Raw genomic sequence first — 13185 nt, forward strand, 5'->3', positions numbered from 1 at the left:
ATTCCCTAAAGTTTGAATAATCCTAACTCACTAACTCAACATAAGTTTCACTTTGTCCTTTGAATAACTCAGATTTTTCTCTCAGGTCCCTCTGGGTACAGGCATAGCATTCGCCTCGAAGTACCTCGGGAAGGAGGGCGTCTGCTTCTCGCTATATGGCGACGGGGCCTCCAACCAAGGCCAGGTCTACGAGGCGTTCAACATGGCCAAACTGTGGAAAATCCCCTGCATCTATGTGTGCGAGAACAATGGATACGGTATGGGCACCAGTGCAGAGAGATCGTCTGCCAGCACAAACTATTACACGAGGGGAGACTATGTTCCTGGTATTTGGGTTAGCAACTTTATTTATTTATTTATACATTGGTACATATATCTACTTCCCGGCCTTGTAGCGTAGTATACTATTATAGAATTTTTTTGGAAAACTTCTGAAAGATGAGAGCAACAAGATAAATTGCATTAAATGAACTTTAATTGGATAAAAATAAATAAAAAATCAGCATTTTATTATTTATTCATGGACTAGCCATACAAATACAGTGTTACAGCCAAATAGAGATACATGCACAATGTAGTTATTAACTCAAAAATTAAAATCTTATAGAAATAAAATACTAAATTGAAATTTCAGTTTATGAGAGAGCACGATTTCACTCTTTATTTCTCTTATAAAGTCTCCACTATATGTGGATTATCAAACAATAAAAAATAATAGAATACTACTGAAAATAATTAATAACATGGGAAATTGAATTGATACATCAATAGAATTATAAATTACAATTTAACAAAAATACTTGAGTAACTCAGCAATTTAACAACTTTAGTTCAAATATACTTCAAAGTATATTGAAAAATCTACAGCGGTGCATTAACATAACATTATAATATTACTTAAATAATTGGAAAAAAATGATTTATCGACTTGAGGTTGACGGCATGGACGTGCTAGCAGTACGGGAAGCGACGCGATTTGCAATCGACTACAGCCTGCGTCAAGGTCCGCTGGTACTGGAGATGTTCACCTATCGCTATAGTGGTCACAGCATGTCGGACCCTGGCACCAGCTACAGGACAAGGGATGAGGTCCAGGTGGTGCGACAAACCCGCGATCCCATCACCATGTTCAAGGAGAAGGTCATCAGCACCAAACTAGCCACCGAGCAGGAGGTCAAGGTGGGTCACTTCGACAATCCTGCACTGACAAACTGACACCACGACAAATTGTCACTCCCCTAAGCCATTTTCCTTAGAAAATACTTTCAGGTTAATTGTATTGAATTTAATAATTGCATTTATAAAGGGCAGAGTTATAAAGGTCTCTATAGTGAGATCCACGTTATAATGGCAGTGGAGAAAGATAGCAGAACAACGTTGCCGTTTCGCTGTCTTGTCAATGCCTTCTATAGACGGTAGCTGATACAAATTTATTGATGTATTATTGAATGTTCATTCTCATTTAAAATAATCAATTATATTTTATTAAGCAAGAAATTATATTTTTCATAATTAATTTCCATTATAAAGATGAAATATTCTGTTAATTGATCATTAATTATGTTAAAATACGATCTGGCAACAGAGCAAAGTGAGAGAAATATAGCTATATTATAGTTTGTATTGATAAGAGAAATTAATTGTAATCACATAGTACTTCCATGTGATAGAATGTTCATTTGGTCCTTTTGAAATAAATGAGTCTCAATATTATTGATTATTTTGTTCCAGGATCTTGAGAATGAAACCAAGAAGATAATTGATGAAGCAACTAAAAAGGCAAGAGCTGACAGCGAGATTCCAGTTGAAGAGCTTGCTGGTGATGTTTATTCAGAACCATTGGAACAAGATATCAGAAATGTTCTACCCTGGAATCCCCTAAAGCACAAGACAGTGATAAAACTATGAAATCAAATTCGTCTGTTCCAGTACAAGAGTTACAATTCTGAAACAATTTTAGTGATTGTGATACAAAAGACTTGAAAACCTTTAATCACTTTCCAATCAACTATAGACAAAAACTTGTTCAATATCTATTTAAAATATTGTATCCTTATTATGGATAGTCTATTTTGTATTACCACATAGTATTGGAGAAGTAGGCTACAGTTTGGTACTGCACCTCTACATGAAAAGGTTATTAAAGTTATCTTTCAGGAATATGCCAAAATAACTTCTGTGGAACAAGCAATTTCTTGATGTAGGCTACTCTTGAAGTGTTTTGATGGAATAGGTACTTGACAAATATATATGAGTATTCATATAAAAAATTATGTTGATGATATTTTTGATTAATGTTATCATATTCTCAACCTTTTCTATATTCTCATAGTTGAAAATAATGAGAATAAGAATGGCTAAAGAATAGAATGTGAAAAGAATGAATTTGAAGAATTACTAATATGAGCCTATTAATAATAATAATGATGACGATTCAGGAATCAGAAGAATGATTTGGAAATGATGTAAATAATGAATTCATTTCTTCTTGCAAAAAAACATCAATAAATATTATATTCACATATTTTTTTACATAATTATAAACTGGGTTTGGTTGACGGTCCGTCAACTTTCACGACTTTTCAAAAATTGAAAAGTCCAGATATTGGCGCCAGAGAATTCCCGGTAAAACAATCATTAGGTGCGTACAGATATACGCACCGCGAAGATACAGATATAAAAAGATTGACATCAGTCGATTAAAAGTGAATTACTCATGTTCGCGGCGCGTAAATCTGTACGCACCTATCGATTTACTGCAGCGTCCACAAAAATATCGACACTTTTTCACATTCTTCGAAAAAATCAATAATGCCTACTATCTGTTCGAGCAATTTCTGATTCCTAGAAGCTTTCATCCCGACATAGTGCTCTCAGAGAGACTTTCTGCGATAGTCTACAGAAGAAGAAAAGTTGATTATATTCATTTTTTATTATTTTCCAAGTAATTTTAAACATTCATTAAACAAGTAAAATTATTTTTCGTCTGGTAATGTGTGAAAATAAATAATATTACCAGTGCTTTCAAAATGAACGTTGAATAAATAGATGTTATTTGAAAGGCAGTTGTTGATTGCGGCTTGCTTTGTTGTTGTGTTCGTTGTTCTTCCGGCAGCAAACTGCATTTTTAAAAAATCATTTTGTAACTTGTATCAAATTATTATAGATAAAACTGTAATAACTAGTGAAATCTAGCATTGCCAGATAATAAATATATACAGTTTGTTACCGTATTTCAAACTAGTCTTTCATTTTTAAAATGCCGAAAAACAAGAAGCCCCAGTCAGCATCATCTGAATCTGATTCGGATTCAGGACCTGATGATGTAAGTAAATTTGTCAAATTTTTTCTGTACTCATGATTATCAATATTTTCAAATTTATTTCAAACGGTGGTCAAGTTCAAATGATGTAAAATATCACTTAAATTATTCTATTCTGCATTATTTGAACTTGACCACCGTTGCTCAGTTTTTTAGGTTAGAATGACTAATGAAATCTTGTAAAGTTAACTTAATTGCAAGAAATAACAAGCCTTCGGGTTTAATAATAATAGTCAAAACCTATCAAATTATAATTATGTAAGAAAGAAAACACTTGAGTATATAGTTTGCGAAATCTAGCTTTAAGTTTGAGACCTATACAATCGACAGAGGTGGTCCTTAATCATGCATTAGTGCCAAATTGTTGTCGATTTTAATTAAAGTACTTCTGAATTATTCAATTACTGTTGATTTTGAAGACAAAATCAACGTACTCTTTCAATTGATATAACAAGATATTTAGCCGGTTTCAAGTATTTATTTATAATAATATAGACATATTGTATTATGAAAACTAAATCTGATGAATCGACAGATAACACCCTGAAATATTTTAAAGAGGGGAAGATCTCATCATTTCAATTTACATTTCAGTTGGTTTCATCTTCCTAGGTAATTTGGTAATTCTATAGTGAATTCCACGTTATAATGGCAGTGGAAAAAGTTAGGAGAACAACGTTGCCGAACCTGTCTTGTCAATGCCTTCTATAGACGTTAGCTGATACAGTTTTATTGATGTGATATCAACTGTTCATTCTCATTTAAAATAGCTTAATTATATTTTATTAAGAAAGAAACTATATTCTTCGATAACTTGATAATGAATTTTTATAATTAAGATCAAATATGTTGTTAATTAATTAATTCTACATTGTTCAAAGCCGATCTGGCAACAGAGCAAAGAGAGAAAGAGATAGCTCTATCTGTTGAATAGATTTGTTGAATTATAGACAAGGATAGCAATACCTTTGCTAATCAAACACTGCCATTATAACGTGGACCTCACTTTAGTACTGGAATCACCCTTTTAATAGACTATGCAGGCCTACTTCACTGTAATTTCAATATATTACTGTTAATTCAATCTATAATAAAGGAATGAAAGGCTCATACACGTAGGCCTACGGGATATGTATTTCATCAATGACGCATCATTTCGTCTGAAATGATTGGAATGAAATACTGGAATGATTAACATGTCATTTTGCATATAGGTTCTTAATTTACCGAGGATGGTAATAGGTCTATTTTCAATTCTTCAAGATCTCAGTAGGTCCAGTTTGTCAAGTTGTACTTGCTAGTGTCTAAGTTACTGAATATTGTTGTTGGTTTTCAGAGAAAACCCCAACCTCCGTCGAAAAAGTCGAAGCCAGCTAAGTCGGAGGGAGGAGATAAAGGAGGCTCTGGCTCCTCCATGAAGAAGAACGCAGAAGGTGAATATGAATGGGAGCTGGAGGGGACAAAGGCGGTCAAAGTACGCGAATTCAAAGGGAAAATCTACGTCGACATTCGCGAGTACTATGAGAAGAACGGCAAACTCCTACCTGGAAAGAAAGGTGAGAAAACTGGTCTAATTATTTAAGGTGCATAGAATAAAGTAAAATCATAGAGAAACAATAGGGTAAGTAGATATCCCATGGTATAGGGTGTTAATTTCGAACTTTTAGGACAACCGTCCACTGGAACCGTATTCAACCGATCCGTTCGGCCGTTGGATCGGACGAATCTGCCGACAGTTTATTCGGCCTAATATGGTTGTCCATTGGAACCGTTCAAGTCAGTCTAGTTCATAAGTTGGCTGTTTGCCAATTATTGAATTAACCACTATCATAGCTACCAAAATGGTTCATAAACAATGACTATATAGAGATTTGAACATTGAATTTTAAACAAATATCCACTAAATTAGTTATTTATTACAATAATTTTACATTCAGATCATATTTGTTCAGCAATCTTTGTTCACAGATTCCTATGAACATCATGACGATGATTGTCACGCATATCCCACAATGGAACATGCTCTTGAACCAAACTTATCAACTATTCATTGTTCACAGTTACAACTTTATAAAACAGAACATCTTTAAAAAACAAAAACAAACAAGACTGTGAAACAATTTTAGGTTAGGAACTCTTTGTTGTCTCAGCTCGACTAGTTAGTTCGTCCGGATAGAGCCGGAAAATCCCATTCAATTCGGATCAAAAAATTTATCGGCCGGAGACGGCAGAGCACGGCCGTTTGAACCTGTTGCAATGGACAAGCATATATTCCTTTCTTTGTTGGGGGATCGTTTGGTAGTTTTCGGCCGATGCTAGTTCGGACGAAAACGGTTCTAGTGGAAGGCCCCCCTTTCTGTTAACTCGATTAACAAGAAAGTTAAAGCCGATTACTGTCGAATTTTACGTAAATTTGACGTTGCTCATAACATCTATGTTTGATAGCGATAAAATTATATTTATTTTATTTAACTATTTAATTATTAACTGTTTTGGTAGGGTGAGAGTGTATGAACGGCACAATATGAGATGCTACCAGCGTCACACAGCTTCACGGGAAAGAACTACGTGGACTATCAACTTGAGATAATAGTAAAAGTTGCGAAATAAACATGTAATAAATACAGTATACCATGGGATATTTACTTATGCTATTGTTTTTCTATGGTAAAACTAAAGAATAGCATAGAGAAAATATAATTTAAGAAGATATCCCATGGCTTAGGGCGTTCATGTTCCAAATTTCACTGTTAACTCAAGCTGATAGTCCACCCAGTTTTAATATCTTCTTCTTATGCTATATTTTCTTTATGTTATTGGTTTGCTTAGTAGCGTATTGATGCTGTTGTAGCTGTAAATCGGTCCAGGGATCAACTTGTGAGACCGTGACTGTACTGTGTGTAGTGAAGAGTGAGTCATTAATGCTCAGTTTCATCATAGAGAAAAGATAGCATAAAAATATATCTCATTCTATAGGGCGTTTATTTTCCAAATTCCACTGTTAACAAAGCTGATAGTCCTAGTAGTTCTTTTTTGTGAAACTGTGTGACGCTGGTAGTCTCTCATACTCTGCCGTTCTTATACTCTCACCCAGATAAAACAGTAATAATAGGCAGTAGTCGACAGTAATCGGCTTCAGTTAACAAAATATCGGCTTGAAATTTGGAGCATTAGCTAACTATAATACCATTGGATAACTTCTTATTATTGAGCAATAATGTATTTATGAGTAACATGCCAGAGAATAATAACAGAATTAGGGCCGAGACACACGAGGCGCTTCACAGACGAGTTGGCAAGACAGGCCAGGAAGCTCTCCGATTGCCTCATTCTCGATACGTCAACCCAATCATCCAATCGGAGCTTCCTGACCTGTCGTGCCGTGACGACTCGTCTGAAAAACGCCTCGTGTGTCTCGGCCGTTATTGTGATGGAGCTGTATAAGGTATGCTTGTAGAAATTTGAATTTTTTTTATTTTCCAGCCGCAAATTTCATCATTTTTCTCTTTAATAAAATGTATCATTTATGTAGTAGGCCTACCTAAGTTATGAAAAAACTTTGAATATACGGGAACTTTCTGAGCCTAAAAAATTTAGTAGAAACCCTGATAATTATCAACAAAATTATACATCTCTCTCTCCCACTTTTCTCCCAGATTCTGTTTAGCTTTCATTCTAACAGGAAATTCTAAGATTTAGTCTTGAATTATTGTCTCACAGAAAATAAAAACTGTTTTTGTGTGTTACAGGAATCGCTCTAACAGTTTCACAGTGGAGAAAATTGAATGAAATAGCTGGAGAAGTGGATGATGTTGTAAGTTCATTGTAATTGAAAATCTTCTAATATGTCATATCCATTGGACTCTTCTAGAAACACTATTATCTGCTAAGTATTTTGTCCATCCAAGTATTGTAACAACTCAGAGTGACTGAAATAATTATGATTATTACAAAACCTAGAAGTTTCTCTTTTCACATTACTGTATTGTTAATGAGATGTAATAGACTACATATTTATACTATGTATCTTACAGCCAATTAAGCGTGTTTAATTTTCCTCTATCACATTTTCAAAATATTTTCTAATAGTAAAAATGTCCATCAATCAATATTTTTCCCTTCAAATTGATACGCACTGGGTATTAAAATTATAAATATTTGTACAGTGCCAACTAGAGAATTTTTCAGTTTGTTTATATATCAAGTTACATTTCATCAGGTTGTCTCTAAAGAACATTTTAAAATATTGAGAGTTAGTCCCCAAAAATCTCATATTGTTGAATTAATCAACAAACAAAATGGTCTTCTACTACTAAATGTTGAAGAACTTGATCAAAAATCTATTATTATGCATTTAATTAAATAATGGGTAGGCTATTGATCAATTTCCTTGAATCAATTTTTCCCTGCACATTGATGTGTAGGATTATTATTTGTGATCATATATTAAATATATATCTAGTATAATTGAAAAAGTGTAGAATTAAGGGTAGAATCGTTCAGTTTGTCAACATTACATTATTACGTAATATAATTTCGCATTATTGTAAGTACAGTAGGCTTATCAGTATCACAAGAGGTTTGATAAAAGGAAAAAATTGAAAAATATTATACAACAGTATAATTTCAATCAATCAAGTATATCATTACAGCGACAGTATCAATATGTCAGTACATACATATGTATATCTACCAGATTAAAAAGAACAATGTGTTGATTAACTCTATTAACAAAAATAATTGTCATTTAAATCCATAGCGATACTTATGACGTTTATTTGTTGAATTTTGTTCCTTGCATTAGATGTGTACTTTTTATAAATTATTTTGTTTTGTATCTTACTATCTTGCTAGTGTTGAATAAAGTTAAGAATCGGTCAGTTTGTCTCATAGATTTTGTTTTATGTAATGGTCGTTTTCCCAGTGTAAGTTTGAACCAAATAATGTTAACAACATTAGGCTGGCCACGTATGAACGTTCTAACAAGCCAATACAAAAACTAAAATGATCTCTGATTGGCTAATTCTCACAAACAGCTGATTCTGAGCCAATCAGAGGACGTTCTGGGTGTTTTTTGGCTTGTTGAAACCCTCTTCAATCGCCAGCTATATATCAAGTGAGTTCAACCATAAAGAAAATATAATATAGTATAAGAAGATATCCCATGGTATAGGTCGATTATGTTCCAAATTTTAAGCCGATTTTTGTTAACTTAAGCCGATTACTGTCGGCTACTGTCTATTAATACTGTGTTGTTGGGGTAAGAGTGAAAGAACGGCACAGTGTGAGAGACTACCAGCATCACATAGCTTCACCAAAAATAAATACTAGGACTATCGGCTTGAATTAACAGTGAAATTTAGATCATAAACGCCCTATACCGTGGATTATCCTCTTATACTATCTTCGCTGTACGCTATAGTATACTATTTCTTATTCTTTCAAAAGCAATCGCTCGGTTGCACAAAAGGCTGTTATATTTTAACCATGATTAAATATCACAAGAACCAATCAGAGAAGACATTTTTGATAGGTTCTCTCGTGGCATTTAATCATATTTAAAAATTAACAGGCTTCTGTGCAACTGGGCTAATGTGTAATATACATTGTGTAATCTATATTTTCTATAATATAACGAACGAAAGAATTGGCGTATACACGTATGGGATAGGAGATTCACGAATAACTCATCATCACGTCTCAACTACTCAACTGATTAACTTAAAATCTTGCATAAATAGATTCTTAATTTACCGAGGATGGCTAAAGGCCTACTTTTAATTCTTCAAGATTTTAGTAGGTCAAATTTTCAATCAGACACTTGCGGAACACGCGTTACCTGCTAGTATAAAAGCATCCGTACAAAGGTACAAAACAATTTGAACTAAGACAAGCACATTTTATTATTTTGGACAGGACAATAAATTAGGCTACTAAACAAAAAATAAATAATTTTAATTTCCAATAATGTAAGCGGCTCCAGCAGGTCTGACTCTCTCAGGTTGCATTTCTTCCCAGATGTATTCCATCACCTCGGACGGTCTCGAACTCTTGAAAACACCTTCCCTGGAGGGGCTGGCGGTCCAGTAACCTACGACAGAAATTGAAAAACATCCATATAAATATTTCCAAAATAATACTTTTTTGACTGTGCTATCAAAATTTGGGTGAAAATTGTTTTGGGCTGAGTCAAATTGAAAAAATATATACATTTAATAATTTTTATCTATAGGCTATATATAAAAATGAATGTTTCTGTTTGTTTGTTCCCTATAGACTCAAATCTACTTGACAGAACGGCATGAAAGTTTGGGAGTATGTTGTGTGAATGTTGGGGATGGTTTCTGTCCAGAAATTTTAATAGGAAGGTGTACATGCAATACATGATTTCGATACGGAATTTCAAGAAAAAAATAATGGCAAGAACCGCATATCGATATCTCAAACCGTTTCGAAGATATTCACATTATTAATCAATACTATTCAAATCAGAAAGGAGAGAAAAAAGTCAGAGAAAGTCTCAGTCTCTATATGTATAAAAATGAATGTCTGTTTTTGAGTTCGTTTGTTCCCTATAGACTCGAAAACTACTTAACAGAACGGCATGAAACTTTGGTAATTTGTTGTGTGAATATTGGGGATGGTTTCTGTCCAGAAATATTTTAATAGGGGGTCCAATAATAGTAATTTATTAATCCATTTTACAGATATATGTTTTCGTACTTGCCGGCCAAGCGGCTAACGTAGAACGGGAAGATGATCATGATTCAAGATCATGTTGTGATAATATGATTTAGCATCTAAACTTACCAGCTGTAATAAACACGCCACTCTGTGATAAAATTGTGTACTGGTATGGTAGTGTTAAGCACATAGGATTCCGTATTGAGATGTAAATGAAAATATTGATTGTTAGATAAATTTAATGATTCACCAAAGTCAAGTGTGACATGAGATAGCCTACATTGACTTTTTGGTGGTACGAAGTTCGCCGAGTAAGCTAGTATGTTTATTAATATAATAATTTAATAAAAATAACATCGTCAATGCTTTCCATTCAACTATACGGAGAGACCATATTGGGCGTTTTTCACGCGCATTTTCAGACGAGTAGGCGGGGCAGGAAGCTCTCAGGTGATTTCCGAACGCCCATAGGCCAATCCGAGAGCCTTCTGCCCTGCCGAATCGTCTGGAACGCCTTATAGAGTGTGATCGATTCTTTTCCATTTTTAAATTAAGGGTGTGATATCATTGAATGCGTGTATATGTGCAAGTGCAAGCTTGGCTATGCATGACCAAGCGTGCAGATGAGAAACAAAATCCGGGAAGAGCAATAAGCAACACTCATACTGAACGCTTGCACTTGATAGTTACGTTCAGTGTGAGCAGCTACATACATGTAAGTCACAACCTGTTTCAATGGTTTCAATGACACTTCTTGTTTTTCGGCTCATGCATGATTCGACGTGCACTTGTAAATACATTCACTTTCAATGTGATAACTCACTCATAGCGGGGTCTATGTTATAATGGCAGTGGAGAAAGACAGGAGAACAACGTTGTCGTTTCTCTGACTTGCCATCACCTTCTATATAGAGGATAGCTGATACGGTACCGGTATAACTGATGTAATATTAGCTCTTTATTATTGTTGAAAATTATCAATTTTTATTCAATTATATTATTTTATTCATCAAGAAATTATTTTCTTTAATTATATATTATATAATTATATTTTCTACTATATTCATTATATATATTTATTAGTAAATACTATATTTATTATATATATTAATTTCTACTATATTTTCTATTATATTTCTACATTGTTGGAAACGATCTGGCAACGTAGGGGAGCCCGGAGCTGTAAAAGGATAGCAACACAATGTTAAATTAAGGCTGTGCAAAGGCTAAAAATAAACTTTCTACTGGTCATATTTTTCAATGTGTTTAGATTTGTATATCATGAAGCTATCAAAATGAAAAAGTTTTCTCAGAAAAACATTTCTTTCCGATAATAATTTTTTAAGATATGACTAAAGTTTAAATTTTTGGGACAGAACATTTTAAATACGGTACGGTAAGAGATAAATCGATGACATTCAAAGGATAAATTCTTTGTGGTATTATTGTTGATTGAATGAAACAAAAATGTTCTGAAAATATCAATTTTTGAGAAAGTTTTTTAATTCACTAAAAATGACCAAAAATAACTTTTAGTTGAGTTTTTTTTTTGTCATTTTTGGTAAATTGAATAACTTTCTCAAAAATTGATATTTTCTATTTTTTCTTTTATACAATCATCAATATCAATCCTCTAAATCTCATGGATTTATCTCTTACTGAATTTGAAATGTTCTGTCCCAAAAATTTTAACTAGGTGCTCGTATATCAGAAAGTAATAATCGGAAAAAATGTTTTTCTGAAAAAACTTTTTCATTTTGATAGCTTGACAAATCAAATAACTTTGAAAAATATCACCAGTAGAAAGTTTATTTTTAGCCTTTGCACAGCCTGAAATACTGCCATTATAAAGTCGACCTCACTATATAGCCCACTCTCAGTATATCCATTTATCAAGAAAACGTCAAAATAGGATGAACTGAGATCTCGATGAACTGGTCGAGACTCAACTGTGAACCATCAAAATAATCACTGGATGAACTGAGACTCACCTGGGAACCTTAAAAATAGTAGATGGATGAAATGAGATCTTGATGAAGTGAGACTCACCTGGGAACCAGTTGGGCGGAATGGTGCCGCGCATTTGAACTTGCGAGAAGTGCTGTGGCAAGGAGCCAACCAGCTCAATGTTGAACATCTCCTCGCGAGCCTTCTCGAGTGCCTTCTCCTCGGACTCCTCCTCCTCCTCCAGCTGCATGTCAGCCACCTCGGGGAACATCAGCTCCAGGTAGTTGGCGCTCGTGTGACCGGTCACCAGCTCCTTGATGTCGATCGGGTCTAGCAGGCCTTTCACTAAACAAAACAAAAAATCGTTACTAATCGTTACATTTTAGTTGTTATTGAACCATTTTTCCAGCAGGCTAGAGTAGACAAACAAAATCCGGGAAGAGCAATAAGCAACACTCATACTGAACGCTTGCACTTGATAGTTACGTTCAGTGTGAGCAGCTACATACATGTAAGTCACAACCTGTTTCAATGGTTTCAATGACACTTCTTGTTTTTCGGCTCATGCATGATTCGACGTGCACTTGTAAATACATTCACTTTCAATGTGATAACTCACTCATAGCGGGGTCTATGTTATAATGGCAGTGGAGAAAGACAGGAGAACAACGTTGTCGTTTCTCTGACTTGCCATCACCTTCTATATAGAGGATAGCTGATACGGTACCGGTATAACTGATGTAATATTAGCTCTTTATTATTGTTGAAAATTATCAATTTTTATTCAATTATATTATTTTATTCATCAAGAAATTATTTTCTTTAATTATATATTATATAATTATATTTTCTACTATATTCATTATATATTTATTAGTAAATACTATATTTATTATATATATTAATTTCTACTATATTTTCTATTATATTTCTACATTGTTGGAAACGATCTGGCAACGTAGGGGAGCCCGGAGCTGTAAAAGGATAGCAACACAATGTTAAATTAAGGCTGTGCAAAGGCTAAAAATAAACTTTCTACTGGTCATATTTTTCAATGTGTTTAGATTTGTATATCATGAAGCTATCAAAATGAAAAAGTTTTCTCAGAAAAACATTTCTTTCCGATAATAATTTTTTAAGATATGACTAAAGTTTAAATTTTTGGGACAGAACATTTTAAATACGGTACGGTAAGAGATAAATCGATGACATTCAAAGGATAAATTCTTTGT

General features: G+C 33.8%; 3 protein-coding genes across 3 annotated transcripts in view; 2 read left to right on the plus strand and 1 right to left on the minus strand.

Annotated features, from left to right (window-relative positions):
• The window catches only part of LOC120348807 (pyruvate dehydrogenase E1 component subunit alpha type I, mitochondrial-like), a 6177-nt gene extending 2944 nt beyond the window's left edge, over positions 1–3233 (plus strand). Inside the window, exons 2-4 of the mRNA XM_039420294.1 lie at positions 86–334; positions 934–1179; positions 1732–3233. Of these exons, the coding sequence (XP_039276228.1) occupies positions 86–334; positions 934–1179; positions 1732–1908 (672 nt within the window). The 3' untranslated portion in view covers positions 1909–3233. The remainder of the gene's footprint in view (positions 1–85; positions 335–933; positions 1180–1731) is intronic.
• LOC111046668 (RNA polymerase II transcriptional coactivator) lies at positions 3051–8216 on the plus strand. Its single transcript, XM_022332264.2, has 3 exons — positions 3051–3325; positions 4659–4878; positions 7072–8216. The coding sequence occupies exons 1-3, from the start codon at positions 3260–3262 to the stop codon at positions 7149–7151; spliced, it is 366 nt and encodes a 121-aa protein (XP_022187956.2). The 5' UTR covers positions 3051–3259; the 3' UTR covers positions 7152–8216.
• Positions 8217–9200: 984 nt separating this feature from the next.
• The window catches only part of LOC120350070, a 38219-nt gene continuing 34234 nt past the window's right edge, over positions 9201–13185 (minus strand). Inside the window, exon 17 of the mRNA XM_039422186.1 lies at positions 9201–9413. Within this exon, the coding sequence (XP_039278120.1) occupies positions 9277–9413 (137 nt within the window). The 3' untranslated portion in view covers positions 9201–9276. The remainder of the gene's footprint in view (positions 9414–13185) is intronic.

This window comes from Nilaparvata lugens, chromosome 2 (genome assembly GCF_014356525.2).
Source record: "Nilaparvata lugens isolate BPH chromosome 2, ASM1435652v1, whole genome shotgun sequence".
Taxonomy (NCBI): Eukaryota; Metazoa; Arthropoda; class Insecta; order Hemiptera; family Delphacidae; genus Nilaparvata; species Nilaparvata lugens.